The following is an 18,445-nucleotide window of genomic DNA, read 5'->3' as shown; positions in this document are numbered from 1 at the left end:
TACAATATTTAAGTATACGCATTTTCTTGTTTTATAAACAGTCTCCTTGCAGGGTCACAGGATTTATAGATAGCTTATCAATTGCAATTTAGAAAAGTTTGGGTGCTTTCAGAGGCATTTGACATAACTAATCAGGATGTTTTCTGTTTACGTGAGAGAGGGGGAGAAAAAACCCTGTACTCTTTCGAAGCTGAAAGACGTGTCTTATCCTGTCGGTTAGTCACGCAGCCTAAGTAGACTCCATTCCAGAAATCCCACACCGTGTCCATTCGCTTGCCTTGTTCCCGCCCCGTTCTGTCCCGCTTCGTCCCGCCCCATCCTGCTCTGTCCCGCCCCATCCCACTCTGCCCCGCCCCGCTCCACGCGCCTCCGAACTCCTACCCCTCCTCCCCTCGTGCTTTCCCGCTCGGCGGTCTGGCCTATGGCAAACGCCAAGAATAAATAAGGGGCGGGGATCAGGGAACGGCCATCAGGAGGCCGCCATATATCTGTACGGTCCCGAAGTGGCTGCTGGTACTTGGTAGGTCAGGAGAGGTGCTGGCAGGGCGGGGCTTCCTCTCAGCTCGCCCAGCCTCCCACCCACCCCCTCCCGCTAGGGACAGGTGGCTGGAGAGCGCTCCGCCTCCGCCAGCTGCGGGTTGGATCTGGAGACGACCAGTCCCGGACGGCCGCCGCCAGCTGCGTGGGCGAGTGGGAGTGAGGACTAGTCAGGGGCGGCCGGGTAGCAGTCCGGCGGCAGCAGACTACTATCGTGGCGGCCAAAAAAATGCTCCTGGGTCGAGGGGCCCCGGCGGGCTCTGGGCCGCCTGGCGTCGGGTTCTCCCGGCTAGGCAATGTCCCTCAGGCCTTCGGGATCCGCTTGAGCACGGTAGGTCGGAGGAACTGGGAGTGAAGGGATAGCCCGAGGGGGCGGACTCGAGCGCGGGCCCTGGGGTTGCGGGGGGCGCTTGGGGCGGGCTCGGCAGGCCGAGGCCTCACGCGGGACGGGACCTTCTCTCACCCCCAGATGAGCCCCCGCTATCTACAGAGCAACTCCAGCAGCCACACGCGACCCTTCAGTGCCATCGCGGAGCTGCTAGGTGAGTGGTGAGGGCGGGCCCGATTGCGTTGGGCCGAGGCAGTGGTGCCAGCGTGGTGCTGCGAACGCGACTGTAATGCGTAAAGCCGCGTGGGCCTGGGCTGGGGTCACAGTCGGGTTCTGGGTTGGGGTTGACTCGGCGGCTGTGAGGGGACTTCAGGACCATTTCCACCTCCAGCAGCCCTGAAAGGGGGGTGGGTTTCTGTCCAAAGGCTCCATGGAGAAAATGGAGGAAAACAGTAATATACATGTACAGTTGAGTCCAGCGTGGTTTTTCTCATTGCCTTGTGGGATTTCAGCAACTTTGGAATAACCCAAAGGAGATGCATAAAATTCTCGAGCCGGGCAGCTGTGCTTCTTCACAAGGGCTAGCAAGTCACTGAGAATGCCAAGCCAGCGAGGGAAAATAGCAGACAACTGGGTAGGGTGATTAGGAAAGATCGAGAGAAGGTCTCTTTAATTTTGGACACAAGAAAGTCTAGGAATGATGGGACATCTCTTAAGAGATGACACGAGTGCATTTGGCTCCCTGAAACTGCCGAGGGCTGGGTTCGTAGTCCACGAGCGCCCTCACACCGCTGGAATGAACACTGAGGACTTAACCTCTTACTCTACCGGTGTTTGCTTTTAAAGCTTTTTTTTTTTTTTTTGGTTGATCCCTGGAAGCCAAGTCCACCAGCTTTTGCGATACCATGCAGAATACTGTGTGGAAAGCAAAGAAAAAAAGGCACTCCTACATAAAATAGAGCAGCACACAGAGCACATTTTAAACGCCTCAGAAGCCTGAAGGGAGACATTTAGGAGACTTAACACAGCAAATCTTGAAACCAGTTTCAAAGCTGGAATGAGCGGCCTTAGGACACTTAGTCCTTTCCTAGCCCATCTCTGGGGCCATGTCATGAATTTGATAGCAAAAAGAGAGTTAGTTGGAAGATGATAGAGAATTTTGATGATAAAATATTTTCATTATGTGACACCAAATGTTTTGTGGTATAATTGACTGAATTAGAAAATTCTGGAAGGTGGTATTGATGTCTTTCAATTCTAAAAATGTCCTCTATATTTTATGCTTAGCACTGTGCCTCAGTAAAACTCTGTGGAGTAAGATGAGATCATAGTACATGTAACATAAAAACATTAATAACGTAGTGGCAGATAGGAGAAACAAATGTGCTGGGAGCAGTTTGTTTTTCTTTCATCTTGCAATACATGTGTTGAATTGTGTATGTTGTGCATTAACTGAGTATTAATGAGTTTTGTAATTCTAATTTATAAATATATAAAAACATAGGTATGTATGAAAAAACCTAGATCAGGCCTAAGATGTAATTATACTATGAATATGGATGTTGTTATAGACAGACACACATGCATACATATGTACCAACACAGATTTTAAAGTGAAATCACAAATACTTGTGGTGATATTACTAGGAAAAAGGAACACTAGAGTATTAACAGGTTATCCATATTTTTCATTTTCAGTTTTCCATCAACAATTTTCTCTACATACATCCATTAATTTTCTAGTGAATTATTCATTGAGTAGATATATATTGAGCATCCACTGTATAAAACGGCAGTATGCTAAATACACAGATGAATGCAATTTATATTCACTCTTCTAACAGGGGAGATAAACATAGAAAGAAGGTGTTGGTTTTATATGGCCAAAAATAGAAAAAAATATAGCAGTAAAGATATACTCACTATTGCAGAATTGAGAGGAAAAAGCAGTTTATCAGGAAGAGGAGGGTTAGGAAAGGCTTTGTGGAGTGGATGACTTTTGAGCTGAGATTTGAAGGATTGGGACATGTGGATATGGTGGGGGGGAGGGCAGTACAGTCTAGAGGAACAACTGGCTTCCACACACAAGAGAAAACATGCGCCATTGGTCTCTTTGAACTTGGCTTACCTCACTTAATATAATTTGTTCTAGGTTCATCTGTTTCCCTTCACAAGTACTCATTACCTGACTTATAAAATGTTACCCCTATGTACATCACCTTTATAAAAACAATTTTAAAACTTAATAAAGGAACAAGTGGATGAATAACTGGATGGGTGAAAAGAAGCATAGAAAATACTGAGCTGTTGATTTGGAGTTCAAAAATAGTAAAACTATAGGTCCTCTGTAAGTCTGCAAAGAACCTTTACAAATGTCTTTAAATTTGCCTTTTGAAGTTATTAAATATTATAAGTAGCGGTATCAAGTAGTATTACTATTTTTCAATGAGGAAATGGAGGTTCACAGAATTAATATATTTTTCCAGGGAAATAATGCCTAACATGTAAGAGATCCAGGACTCAAACACAGGTTTTTGTTTTTGTTTTTTGATCATGGGGCTTGAACTCCACCTCCGTGCTGTCCCTGAGCTCTTCAGCTCAAGGCTACCACCATACCCTTGAAGCAAGCCCCACTTCGTGTTTTCTAGAGGTTAATGGGAGATAAGAGTCTCAGGTCCTTTTGTGCCTGGGCTGGCTTTGAACCTGGATCCTCAGATCTCAGCCTCCTGAGTAGATAGTCTGTAAGAGAATGACAGTATATAGCATGGTCTAAGTATATATAATACATGCAAAGGGAGGGACAAAATAATATTTTTTGTCTAGACATCAGACCCAGGGTCTCACCTCATGTATGCTTGGAAAGTTCTCTACCGCTGAGTCCCCAAAACTTTTGTCAAATTGCAAAATTTGGTAAGTCAAGTGCCAGTGTATGTGTGTGTGCATGTCTGTAGACATGCAAAAAAACAGGCAGAGGCAACTTTCAGGCAAGAGTAATTTTAGTTACTCAAAGAACGACTGTAAGTCAGCAATCTGACTCTGGCAACCTTGCAAGTATCTATGTATCTGAATAGGAAAAGATAGAAGCTTATGAAAACACTGTCTCAAAGCAGCCTCCTACAAACCATATCTCTCATGGGAGGCTATCATTGTCAAATAGTTTCTTATTATATCTAAGGTTCTCATGAGATTTGAGGCCTCAGTTGCAAGTTTTTTAGAAGACAAAGATTCTCATGTCCATGCCAAAGGGTGAAGGAAGTTAGAGATAGGATCCTCCCACTAAAGGGAGACAAGCCAAGACTCCCTGGGGTCTAGTAGCACAGGGGACAGTGTTACCAGGTTAGAGATAAAGGCACTGCAGAATCTGACAGTACAGCTCTCAACTAGTAGAGGGAGAAGGGGAGAGTAAAAGGTTCCTCATTGTCTCTCTAGGTAGGGCTAGGGGAGAAGAGACTCTATGCTATTTGGTGACCAATTTTTAGAGGATTAAACAGCCAAGAGTTGAAAGAAGCTGCCAGTTTGAGGTTTATTGTTATAAATTCATCTGTTGAGGCTGATCATATTATTTGTTAAGGCAAAATGAAAGGCTATATAAAATAGCAAGTAGGTGTGGAAAGTTGTTTGCTAGTGGTCACCCATTGATTTCATTTTCCCTGCTGATCCACCTGACCCTGGCCTCTCCTCTGTACCCTCCTAATTGTACTCCATGAGTTTTCAGACAAGGAGATAACATAGCTGTTCTGGCAACTACTGTGTAACTCTTTAAGTACCTCTTTGTTATAGTCTTGTTTTTTTAAAAAAAGCAAAACTTGGGAGCCAGCCAGGTGGTTCACTCCTGTAATCCTAGCTACTCAGGAGGCTGACATCTGAGGATCACAGTTCCAAGCCAGCCTGGGCAGGAAAGTCTGTGAAACTCTCTTATCTAAACTACTCAGAAAAAGCCAGAAGTGGTGCTGCGCTCAAGTGGTAGAGGACTAACCTTGAGCACAAAGAAGTTCAGGGACACCTCCCAGCACTGAGTTTAAAGCCTCAGGACCAGAAAAAAAAAGAACTTGGTAAAGTTTTGGAGGAAAAAAAAGCAATTTTGCTAGACCTATAAACTGATTCATTCAATGAGCTGTTGTATAAGTGTGTAATTTGAATTATTATGTTGCATGTAAATTGTGAATATTCATAAAGCATTGGAAAAGATTTTTCAGTGTCCGTTTTTTTTTTGGCCAGAACTGGGCTTGGGCTCAGAGCCTAAGCACTGTTCTTGGACTTTCTCAAGGCTAGAGCTCTACCACTTGAGCCTCAGCACCACTTCTGGCATTTTTCTATGTATGTGGTACCGAAGAATCGAATCCGGATCTTTGTGCACGCGAGGCAAGCACTCTATCACTAGGCCAAACTCCCGGCCCTTTCTTCATTTTTTTTTGTTGTCAAAATTGCATTAGTCTCAATATTTTTAGTTATCTATCAACAGGAATGACTGATACAAGGCTCTACTTGCCAAATAAAATTTCTTGAAAGAGTACAGACTTCTATACAGTGTTGGATCCTCCTGTCAGAGAAAAAAAATTATTCCCGGGCACGGTGGCTCACGCCTGTAATCCTAGCTACTCAGGAGACTGAGATCTGAGGGTCAAGGTTTAAAGCCAGCCCGGGCACCAAAGGACCTGAGACTCTTATCTACAGTTAACCTCTAGAAAAAGGGAAGTGGGGCTTGGATCAAGGAGTCGGGCAGTAGCCTTGAGCTGAAGACCTCAGGGACAATGCTTAGGCCCAGAGTTCAAGCCCCCCAACCAACAAAAAAAAGAAAAAGAATTCTTTAATAAGAATTCGTTAATCTTACGACGTAAAGAGCTTTCTTTCTGATAAACTTATCATTACAGCAAGGGTGCCAGTGTCTCACACCTGTAACTCTGGCTACTCAGTAGGGTGAGATCTGATGATTGTGGTTCTAAGCCATCCTGGCACAAAATTCTGAAATTTGAAATTGGATAGGGAATGGGGGAAAACAAGATGAGGGGAGGGGGCGGGGGGAGGGAAATGGGGACCAAGACATGTGAAAGGGTATCAATGTATGTGAATTAATGCACCTTTTATCTGGCAAATATCGTGTAACCCTTCTATTAATTACAATAAAAATATATGAAAAAAAGAAAAAATTCTGAAAGCTGAAAGTCTATGAGACTCTTATCTTCAATTAATAACCAGAAAACTGGATGTGACAGTGTTGTTCAAGTGGTAGAGCCTTGAACTCAAGAGCTCAGGGACAGCACTCAGGCCGAGAGTTCAAACCCCATGACCAAAAAATCAAAAACCAAAGCAAAACCCTGCCCAAAGTTAACCAAATTATGTTGGCACATAATATGGTGCTTAGGCCCCAGTTTAACCTGAAAATTGACTATCAGATCAATTGGGGCTATTGGCAATACCTGTTGACTGTTCAGATTTTTTTGAGGTTACAATTACTGATAGGTTTTACCAGTGGCCCTGGCAACACCGTAGTGGCCCTTGAATCAAATTCAGCCTATGTCTTGTTTTATTTGGTAGCCATTTAACACATTCAAGTGAGTGTAACTGATACTGTTAATTGTATTGTAAAACACGTTTATTTTTAATGTGTAATACTTTTCTTGATTTTTCAGGGAAGTTCCCATTGGGGAAATAACATGGTTTGGTCAAGGGTAGTTGGATGAGTATATGATTAGGCTCCTATGTGGCTCAGCCCAGCAGCATGGTGTCAGTTTAAAAATGTCAGAGCAAGGGAATAGTTGGAAGGTCTAAACAGCTAGGAGAAACAGGAACAATTAAGAAATGTATCTGTATTAGTTCATTTTGTATCACTTAACACTACACCTGAGCCTGGGTACTTGAGATGTAAACAGATATGTTTGTCCAAATAGCATGATTCTGATACCTTGGCAAGAGCCTCCTGAATGCTTCAAAACAAGGCATCACAATGTGGCAGAGAAAGCAAAATGGACCCAAACTCACAAAGCAGTCTTAACATTACAGCAAGCCCCTCTAGCGGGAACTAATCCTGCCCTTTCAAACTTAACAGCATCAGTCCCTTCCAAGGGAATCATCCTCTATGACATAATTACCTTGCATAGGCTGCAGTTAGCAGTGATGGTGAACTTGTGGCCTGGAGGCCATATAAGGCTATGCTAGTTGGCTTTCCATTGCCCATCTGCCTGTATTGATGATTTTGTATGGCTCTTGAATAATATAATTGAATACATATCCATATGGCCTTTGGCAGGAAAATGTTCTCCACTCCTGCAAATTTCCACTAACTGGGCACCACTAGAAACCATGCTTCTACCTCATCTTTTAGGGTACAAATAGTATATAAATAACACTGGTTAACATGTGGTACAGAATGTACCTGTATCTGAGATAGTGAGTCTAAAGGAAATTTTTGAGCTGCATATGTCAGTGATGGACAACTGTCTAAAATGTTGCCTATGGCAAAAGTTATAGCCACCAGACAATACTAGTCTTTGGGGGGAGCATGCCGAATACCTTATAAAATACGATTATATTTGATGTCTTTGGAGTTGTAAATAATCTGCTGTGAAGATGTAACTCCAAAACTGATTATGAGAGTTTCTGTGTACTTTGTTCTACTTTAATTCAATGCTTTTCATTTCATAAGGGGGCAGAATGAGGCACCCATGGTTCATACTTGCGTACTCAAAAGGATGTGAATAAAGGGATCACAATAGAGGCCAGCCCTAACAAAAAGTCCACACGACCCTATTTCTAAAATAGCTACTGAAAATGGTATTGGATATTGGGAACTGGGCATGGTGACTTACTTGTAATCCTAGCTACTCAGGAAGCTGAGATCTGAGAAGCAAGGTTCAAAGCCAGCCAGGGCACAAAAGGGTAAGGCAGTAGCGTTGAGCTGAAGAGCTCAGGGACAACACCCAGGCGGAGTTTAAGCGACCCACAAAGAAAAAAAAGAAAGAGCAGTATTGGAGGCATGACTCAAATGATTGAAAATTATGTCCTGACTTCAAACCTTAATATTCCCAAAAGAAAGGGGGAGAGTATAAGCAACCTCACCTTTAAGACTAATACAAAAACAGCAGAATTGTTCTTTCTCTCTTAAGCATGCTTGTGGTAATCACCGGGATTTAGGTAGGTACTGAAAATGATTTGATTTTAACCCCTGACTCTTTCAGTTGTTCTTATGTAATGAACAGGGATCATGATAAAGTCTGTGTTAACAGTTGGTTTAAAAAGTAGAAAATAAAATTAGCATAAATAAACTGTGATGTGTGTAATATATATCAATATTTTGCCAAAATTGCTGGTTCAACTTTTTTACTATATGTATTTGTGAGCAGTAAAATGGCTAAAAGATAAGAAATGTTAAAGCCAGAATCAGAGAAAAATGTTTAAAAAATAGTTTCACCATAGATCCTAATCTTGGAGAAATGTAGATTACAAATCACCTTTTCAATGAAATCTAGAAATCAACTTCATAACTTTCTCTGCTACCCTGTCTATTCTCCATAACTCAGTGTACATGTGCTACTTATAATGCTCCCTATGTACTTTAAGGATCATTCATGTCATGGGGATACTGAAGTAGAAATTTTGGAGGGGAAGTAAGTTCCTGAGGCTTGAACTTGGGACTTAGACTCTGTCCCTGAGCTTTGTTGCTCAAGGCTAGCCTGTTATCATTTGAGCCACAGTTCAACTTCCAGCTTTTTGGTGGTTAATTGGAGATTAAGAAAGAGTCTTATGGACTTTTCCTACCTGGGCTGGCTTTAAACTGTAATCTTCAGAAGTTAGCGTCCTGATTAGCTAGCGTTATAGGCCACTGGTACCTGGCTGAACAATAGAGATTTGATAATATTGAAAAAGCATCTAATATCAAAGATTTCTACCTTTTTCAGATAATGCTGTAGATCCAGATGTATCGGCAAGAACAGTTTTCATAGATGTTGAAGAAATCAAGACTAAATCTTGTTTGACTTTTACTGATGATGGATGTGGGATGACACCTCACAAACTCCATCGAATGCTCAGGTAAAAATGTTTTCATTCTTTTCCTACTGACTTCATGAACTTGAACTCCACTTAAGACTTTAGTAATTTTTTAAATACCTTTTTCCAATTCCTAATTAAGCTAAGCTTACTTTTCAGTCACAAGTATTGTGATTGAGATGACATCTGGGATGCCGTGAAGGTAATTGAGCCCCATAAAAGATAAGTAAAAGGCAGGCATATGCATACTTTTTGAAGTTTTTTTCAGTAGAGTAAGGAAATCCTCTCTTTTAAACTGTTGAAGTGATGATAAATTTCTGTTGTCACTCTCAGTTTCACTTCATTGCTTTAAAATATCTATGGTTGATAGTACATGTTTATACTTTATCACACTTGAGTACAAGATGAGTTACCTTGATTCCTTTCTTATCTTAGTTTTTTAGCAAATGTGGTTGATAATTCCATGTGGCTTCCTGAACTAGTGTGTGAAAGCATGAGAAAAAATTAAGTGGTGCTAAGGAGGAGGTAATGGGCTTAGTACCCTAAAAATGAAAACTTTATTTGGTTTCAGTTTGAAATTACTATCCCCCCAAATTACTATCCCTGTTTATAGGAAAAAGCCTTTGGTCTGTCAGAGCAATTGGTTGTATTTTACAACCCAAGTCTAAATGCCTTGTGTCTCAGATCCCCATAGAAGAATATTTGAGGAATGCCGTTAGAAGGAAGGTGAAAACGTGGGCAATATATTGATGAAAGTATGAGTTGACCCTGTTCTTTAATTTATAACAACAAAGTTTCCTCAATATATTAATAGATTTAGAAAAAAATTAAAAATCTTCCTCTATTTTTCATTAAAAAAAGTGAAAGCCATTTCTCCTCATCTCATCCCACCCCACCCCATCCAACCCCTTGCACTGGATGTCCCTGATTTTGCTTCTACCATCCCTGACAGACCAGAACTGCCCCACCCCTCCAGGGTGTAGGGAAGTAACTTGTGGGCAGGCTGCAGATGCTGGGAAGTGGTGTTGGGGGGCCGTGGAGAGGGATGGAGTACAGTCACTAGGTAAAGACTCAGGCTGCAAGAAAGTAAAGTGAAATTAAATGTTTAGAAAAGAAAAAGACAATTTAGATGAGATGGAAAGTATATATATATGTATGTCTGTATATATATATATATACAGACATATATATATATATATATATATATATATATATATCCAATTCTGTATGTCGCAAATTCCCCTTAAAGTTACTTATCTTAGTGAGTCCTTTACAACACATCTTTTTTTTTTCTGCCAGTCCTGGGACAAAACAGGCAGAAACTTCTTTAGATTTAGGGTTGTCTCTGTCTTTACAGGTTAAATATATTTCCTAGTAATTTGCTCTGAGCAGTTTTTATTTATTTACAAAATTAATTCTAGGGGGCTATTTTATTTTTTAATTTTTTTCTTATATTTTTATTGTAATTAATAGAAGGGTTACATGATATTTGCCGGATAGAAGGTGCATTAATTCCCATACATTGATACCCTTTCACATGTCTTGGTACCCATTTCCCTCCCCCCCACCCCTCATCTTGTTTTCCCCCCTTTCCTATCCAATTTCAAATAACCAATACAAATATATCCGATATATCAGATAACAAAGTGAGATACTGTAACAATATGAGATAACCAAGGGACAGCAAAAAGATGAGAGATAACGTAGTACATTAAGGACAATAATCATTCATTATATGGCTTTTGTTTCTATATTCTAGAGGACTATTTTAATGAGTGTTTAATACACTATGTACTGGATTTGTATATGAATCCTAAAACAAACTTGTATTAGCTAAAAATACTATTTACTTACAAGAGATCACTTAATCTGAGTCTTAACAGTAAGCCAAAGATGCCACTGAACTCAATTCCTTGTTTTGGTCTTTTTTTAAATTATTGAATATTCATTGTAAAAATAATCCATTTTCATACTTGTATATGATTTGCTATTATTATAAAGAAACTTCAGAAGGAGCTTTGTAAATATTAAGTATATTTTCTAGTTTTTTTTTAATCTGCTGATCTCCAATCCTTATTTATTGGATGAGAATTACATGCAGTTTACTTTTCTTTTTTTTATTTTTTTCATATATTTTTATTGTAATTAATAGAAGGGTTACATGATATTTGCAAGATAGATGGTGCATTAATTCCCATACATTGATACCCTTTCACATGTCTTGGTCCCCATTTCCCTCCCCCCACCCCCACCCCTCATCTTGTTTTCCCCCGTTCCCTATCCAATTTCAAATAACCAAATACAAATATATCTGATATATCAGGTAACAAAGTGAGATACTGTAACAATATGAGATAATCAAGGGACAGCAAAAGAGATGAGAGATAACATAGTACCTTAAGAACAACAATCATTCATTATATGGCTTATGTTTCTATTTGGAAAATAATAGCAAGTACTATTGAAAATTGTTAAGCATTCATAAATTTTGTTTGTTATCCTGTTTCCTATTTTCCAGCCCTGTGTTCCTCTTCCTACTTTCATGCTGATGAAATAGTACAATGACAGTTTCTTATAAATACAGAATCCTTTGAAAGTCCAATTAAAAATGCTTATCATTAAATTTTTAAAGGCACACTGTTAGTATTTTTAGTTTCTGGGAATATTGTGTGGACCATGTGTCCTCTATACTCAACTGCTTTTCCTAGTAAGATGGAAAATTTCTTTCAAAGGTCAAGGGTTAAAAACAGCCACAGATTGAAGGTATTTGCTGCCTCTGCTCAGAAGTGTATATCCTAGGAGAGCTGTTCTAAAACAGAAGCCAGAGAGTAACAGGATGCTTATAACACTTTGAATTCATCTATTACATCACCAGTATATCCAGTCAACAATAGTGCCTGTCTTTGTGTGTTTTCATTTTGGGGAAGGTTTGTTCCATTGGTCAACATCCTAATTTAAATTTTTCTCACTAGGACTCTAGATTTTGTGATCTCTTAAGGTATTCAAGAGGAAGTAAACAGTATTCCTGGATTCCATTCAAAAAGCTGGTACCTGAATCCATTGGTGTATAAACAATGTTGTTTCTTACATGAGAGTCTAGAGCAGGAATGACTCAGTGAGGGGAAACCATCTGTCTAAGCTAAGTCATGATAGCTCATTGTAATTTTTTGTGTGGTCCTAGTGGGGCTTGAACTTAGAGCCTGAATAATATTCTCTTAGCTTTTTTGATCATGACTAGTGCTCTACTAATTGAGCCACAATTCTACTTTTTGATGGTAAATTGAAGATAAGTCTTATGGACTTTCCTACTTGGGCATCTGGCTTCGAATCACCATCCACAGACCTCAACTTCCTGAGTTGCTAGAATTATATATATAGCAAGTATGAGCCACCAGTCTATCTGGAAATTTTTTGAGCTATACTCAACTATAAAATTACTCTTTATAATTCTATCATTGTGTGTGGTGAAACATTTTATGTGTTTGATTGGTACTAGGCATGTCTACAAATTAGCATTTAAATAGAATACCTAGTCTGGGAACTGAGGTGATAAAAAGCATCTGGGAAGAGTTCCGTGAAACATAACAACATCATCAGCAAATCCAGACCATCGGGCAATTCTCTTCTCATTATGTCTGTGCTTTTGGATTCTGCTTTTAGCCCTATCCTGTTACTTATTTTCTCAGCTTTATATAGTCATCTGGTCTCCCAAAACTGAGTGACACAATGAAGGCATATAATAACTTACTAAGAGAACATGGTAAAAGATGGCTAGGAAATAAGGGAATAAATAGAGCCTCACTGTTTTTTTATAACTCTAGATAAGCATACAGAGTCGTATCATATGGCAGAAAAAAGTCCTATTTTTGAAAAGTTCTGTGTTTTACATGTGGCATTAGATCTGAAATAGTGATAGGGAATAATGTGATAAATCTCAATGAATTCTATTTTTATTTTTTTTAGTTTGGTAGTACTGAGATTTGAATTCAGAGCTTTGAGTTTAAAGCCAATACTATACCACTTGTGCTTCAATCTTTCCTCAAAAATGACTCCAGTCATTTTAATATTTTGCATACAATATGTAATTTTCATAATTACCCCATCTTTCCTAGCCAGTCTTGAGCTTGAACTCTGGGTCTGGGTGTTGTCCCTGAGCTCTTCAGCTCAAGGCTAGCACTCCTCCATTTGAGCCACAGTGCAGCTTCTGGTTTTCTGGTGGTTAATTGGAGATCAAAGTCTTTATGGACTTTTTTGCCCAGGCTATCTTTGAATCATGATCCTCAGATATCAGCCTCCTAAGTAGCTAGGATTACAGGCATGAGCCACCAGCGTTTGGTTCCTACCCAGTTATTTCACAAGAGAAATGAGAATGTTGGAATCCTACCAATTTCTAAGTCTTAATTCCCGAAATACTGAGGCCCACAGACATCACTATCTCGGTGTTCTTTGTTGTTCAAAGGACACTTGCCTTGGACATTACCTTTCTTTGTCATTGGATTTATTTGTAGGATGCACAAAAAACTCTTAATGAATTTTTGCCCCCCAAAGATATATAATGGTATTACTGTATAGTAATACCCCTTTCTTGAAGTAAACAAAACCATAATCTTCAGTAAATGGAGAACAAGCATCTTCACTCTCCCTGCTCAAAACCTCCCTGCCACCCAATTATGGCATAAAGTATTCATTTTATTCTTATTGGAGAAACATCTAGTCTATAAATCATGAAATCTTTCCTTAGACTATAGTAAAAGGATAAAAATTACGTCTTTATAATTCACTGTTGTGTATCCAGTGCTATGCACAATGTACAGCACATAGTATATTTAATAAATATTAACTTAATGATAATGTACATCTTTGTAAAAATAAATCGACCTAGAGAAAAAGTCTTCAAAATTTGTTTTATCTGTGGCGAAGATAATATTCTACATACCATTTCTTTAAACTTTTTAGGTTCCATTCTTTTTGTATGTGAGTATCTGAATGGCAAGCAAGAAAGGGAATGATTCTGGTTCTGAGATCAAGCTAATCATTAGGGGCTACAGAGTTTGTGAGCTGACTCAGTGAGAGGCCCTTAATAGAACAAGAGAGACTTTATACTGCAGCTGTTTGCAGATATTCAGAGGCAGAACTACCTATTTTTATCTCTTGGTCATATTCCAGTGAACTGTCCTAGCCGAGGAGAGGGTAAGAATTGGAAGGGTTATCCTTTGGGTAGAGAGTTGAAATTGTCAAGATATATGATCTCCAACTTTCAGATTTCTAGAGTGTGATGTGACCAGATTTGAAAGATAGCATCTTTACTACCTTTTATCAGTGCCACTATCTGGTACTTTTGTTACAATCTGCAAGCAACTACCCTTTTCAACCTTCCCTAATTTTCTTTTTTATCTAGAGAAGAAAGCAGCTGCAGAGGCCTTTGCCAGCTCTCTCTGTTGGCCAATGAAAGTATGCCTTTACATTTGTTCTAGCACTGTGGAACTATTTACACACAGACAACTCAGAAAAAAAATCTCATTACCAGTAATTTCCTATGCTTTAACTTACAGTTTGCAAACAAAAAGGAGTAAAAATGTATTCTTCAAGTATAAGTAATTATTCTATTTTAGGATGATTTTTACATTTCTGATTTTTTTCTTGTGTAATTACAGCTTTGGCTTTACAGATAAAGTAATAAAGAAGAGCCAGTGTCCCATCGGAGTCTTTGGCAATGGTTTCAAGTCAGGTTCCATGCGTCTAGGAAAGGATGCTCTTGTCTTCACCAAGAATGGGAGTACTCTCACTGTTGGACTCCTATCACAGACCTATCTGGAATGTGTCCATGCACAGGCAGTTATTGTACCAATTGTTCCTTACAGTCAGCAAAACAATATCCTTTGTGTTGGTTAAAATTTTGTGTTGGTTAAAAATTAGTCTAGTTTGTTCTTCTGGGCATTTGCAGCTATCTCTTGATATTTCATATTTCAAATAAGTTTTAATATTTAGAAATATATTCAAATGTCTTAAATTTAAGTATAATTTCTCCTTATTAAATATTTTTAAAATAAATAAGACCATGGACGGAAGTTCAGAAATACCTTTACTCTGTTGAAACTTTCATTGTTGTGTAGCTTGATCTATATAGGCTATTTTACCCAATCACCACCCTTTGGTACAATTTTTAGGACCTCCTTTTTTTCCTGTGGGCCATAGTTATGCTTATACTTGTAAAATCACTATGTATCAGCTAACCTGATAGCAGAATTGATACTTGCTCATTTCCTTGTACCTGGACAAGTTATTTCTTATAGAGATCATATTGGTTTAACAAGAGTAATATGGCAATAAGATTGAACTACTGCTACCAAATAGCTTAAAATTTTAGCCTTTGACATATGCACTAATATAACATCTTTTTTTGTATTATGTCTTTGAAGATGTATTCTGCAAGTGTAAGTTTTTCCTTAACTGTATTTGGTTTTACAAAAAATGATTATTACTGAGGATTCCTTGCCCAGTCTAGAAGCCATCTTGAACTATTCAATTTTCAACAATGAAAATGACCTACTGGCCCAGTTTGATGCCATCCCAGGCAAAAAAGGAACTCGTGTTCTAATTTGGAATGTCCGCAGGTATACTATTCCAAGGATAATAGATACCGATAGACAAAGTAGAATGATGAAGCAGAGTTTAAGCCAGGTACCAATAGCTCATGCCTGTAATCCTAGCTACTCCAATTAACCACTCAAAAACAGGAAGTAGAGCTGTGGCTCAAAGTGTTAGAGCAGTAGCCTTGAGCACAAAGAGGGTCAGGTCCAGTACTCAGGCCCTGAGTTCAAGTCCCAGGATAAAAATCAAGCAACAAAAAAAGAATGATGAAGCAGATTTTAATCTAGAGAAGTAGACCGAATACATTTTTTTACAATCTTATCTTAGTTGTATTAAAATAGTGGATCTTAAAACATGTATATCCTGAGGTTATTGCCAAAGATAAATGGTATATTCTATGTAAGGTCCTCAGAATCCTTTATAAACATTGATTTCCTATTCATAGGACAGTTTTGAAATTGTTAGATGATAGTTATTCTACATGTTTGACAAATGAAATATGAGAAACAGTGATTAACTAAATGTGATCTTTCAAAAAATAATGTTGATAGTATTTTGGAACAGCTGGAATAGAGGTACAAAAAGTATTGAGGTTGGTCAGTTTCAACTATAATGAGACTGTCTTAAGGTCATGTATTAAGGATGAATAAAATAATCAAGAAAAACTCCAGGATGCATCGTTTAATCACAGCATATCAAATATACATTTAAGATTATAAAAACCTAATACTAAAACGTTTTTAATATAAAATAGAAGCATTGATGACATGTTTGAGCAGAGTATCTGATACAGTCATTATTCTAGTCTTAGGTTAAACTTATACTCAAACAATACTGGCTAACACAAAGACTTATAATTAAAAAAAATAAGATGATAAAAGTAGATCCTTGCTGACCTATGGGGAAAACCTCAATAATGTTTTCTTGAGATATTTCCAATGTTATACACATCTTAAAAAGACTTGTCAGCTGGGTGCTGTGGCTCAGGCCTGTAATCCTGAATCTGAGGATTGAGGTTCAAATATAGTTCTAATGTCACCTCCTATGTACTGTAGGCCCCCAAACTCAAGAGTTTTGTGCTGAAAAGTTATCTCTGTCAAGGCTAGAGCTCTGCCACTTGAGCCTCAGCACCACTTCCAGCTTTTTTCTATGTATGTGGTACTGAGGAATCAAACTTGGATCTACCACTTAGTGGCCTACAGTATGAAGGAGGTGACATTAGAGCTTCTAAGAGTTGTTTCATAATTTTATTTGGTCAATATTTTTTCATTTTTTTCTTTTGCTCTCTAATCTTTGTTTTCTTAATATTTTTAGGGACTATGATTCCACAGAATGCACGTTAGGAACTATATTTTCTGATATGTACTTTTTTCTCTATAACCCATAATTTGTTTTGAGTTTTCAGGAACAAAGATGAATCTTGCATTTTTCCCCTCGCAGTGGCAGGGTTTTGGAGTGGACAAAAGCCAGTGGCCCCAAACGAGAGTAAGAAAGGTCCTTATGAAAGGAATGTTAGTACTATTATATTTAAGTGATGATTCTAGCAATAATATCCTAGAGAGCTAGTAAATATATGTTGCTCCTCCTGTAGCAACCATTTTTCCTTTTTTTTTTTGTGGTACTGAGTGTTAAACTCAGGGCTTCCCATGTGCTAGGCAGGCACTCTGCCCCTTGAGCTATTTCCCCCTGATCCTTTTTGCTTTGGGTGTTTCATCAGGACAGTGGGCCTAATTTTTATACTTGTCAACCAGCTGCGATGAAAGGCATATGCCACCATGTTCAGCTTTAGTAGTTGAGATGGGGTCTCAAACTTTTTTCCATGTCTGACCATGAACTGCAGTCCTATAGAGCTACATTTCACAAGTAGCTAACATTATAGGCATCAGCTACTGTGACTGGCTCTTTTTTTTCCTTCTAAGACACAGTAATAGATCAGAGAATATCTTGGTATTTCATGCTATTGCTTAGGTTTGGAGGGATGATTTTGCTTGATCTATTTATTCAGTTGATAAAAGTGCTGTTTAGTAACTTCTCCAGCAATACTCAGAAATCTGGGATCTATTTTAAGATCCACATTTGAGGATAGCTGACATCTATGTGATTTAAACATTTAATATTTCTTTTTCCTTAGAAGCTTATTACCACTACTATGAAACAGTAGATTTTCCTAGACTGGCAATACCTTTATATATTGTATCGAATTAAATTCATAGTTTCTTTGCACTAGTGATCAGGGGAAGAAATGTGCCTGAGTATTGGTTCATGTTGTTTCTCTCTTGGGTTCCATGTGAATTTTCCCCCTCTGGAACTAGATCTTTTTAGATTAGTATCTGTATTTTTTACCCAGAAACAAAGATGGAAAGTCTGAGTTAGACTTTGATACAGATCAATATGACATCCTGGTATCAGACTTTGATGCTGAAGAAAAAGAGGCTGATGATTTTACCTCAAAGCTGCCAGAAACAGAGTATTCTTTACGGGTGAGTAACAGTGGTTCTTCAACAGTAAGAGGTAAGATGCCCTATAATATGAAAGGTAAAAGTTTAGCTCTGTGCTAGAATTCCTTTGCACAGCCTCCACCAAAGCAGTTTAGGTGATAGTAGCATTTCAGTGTGGTTGTTGGTATCAGATAGCAAGATATACCAACTAAACCAAATCTTTGCCCAGCAAAGGCTTAGCTGGCTAACAATATTTTAATGAGAATTTTGGTAGGATTGGCAATGAAACACAATAACTTTCCCTTCACTGTTCCTTAGGCATATTGTAGTATTCTGTATATGAAACCAAGGATGAAAATCTTTCTGCGTCAGAAGAAGGTGACTACCCAGATGATTGCCAAGAGCCTGGCAAATGTAGGATATGATATATATAAACCTACCTACACAGTATCCTTAAACCTGCATGTATTTGACGTGGTCATTTCAGGGTTAAATTTCTGGATTGTCACAAGAAGCCCCAAACTTGCCTTTTCCAATATAAAAATAATACAAATCTTATAGGATA

At 38.7% G+C, this 18,445-nt stretch overlaps 1 protein-coding gene across 3 annotated transcripts in view; it reads left to right on the top strand.

Annotated features, from left to right (window-relative positions):
- Positions 1–668: 668 nt before the first annotated feature.
- The window catches only part of Morc4 (MORC family CW-type zinc finger 4), a 52,777-nt gene continuing 35,000 nt past the window's right edge, over positions 669–18,445 (top strand). For 2 of the 3 annotated variants that reach the window (XM_090327122.1, XM_090327121.1), the window contains exons 1-7: positions 669–868; positions 1,007–1,079; positions 8,761–8,893; positions 14,506–14,724; positions 15,319–15,465; positions 17,790–17,922; positions 18,199–18,327. In XM_090327122.1, coding sequence (XP_090183248.1) covers positions 767–868; positions 1,007–1,079; positions 8,761–8,893; positions 14,506–14,724; positions 15,319–15,465; positions 17,790–17,922; positions 18,199–18,327 — 936 coding nt within the window. In that variant the 5' untranslated portion in view covers positions 669–766. The remainder of the gene's footprint in view (positions 869–1,006; positions 1,080–8,760; positions 8,894–14,505; positions 14,725–15,318; positions 15,466–17,789; positions 17,923–18,198; positions 18,328–18,445) is intronic. The other variant, XM_090327123.1, reaches the window with a different exon arrangement.

This window comes from Megascapheus bottae, chromosome X (genome assembly GCF_031878675.1).
Source record: "Megascapheus bottae isolate mThoBot1 chromosome X, mThoBot2.hap1, whole genome shotgun sequence".
Classification (NCBI taxonomy): domain Eukaryota; kingdom Metazoa; phylum Chordata; class Mammalia; order Rodentia; family Geomyidae; genus Megascapheus; species Megascapheus bottae.
This window is presented reverse-complemented; position numbering and strand designations above follow the sequence as displayed.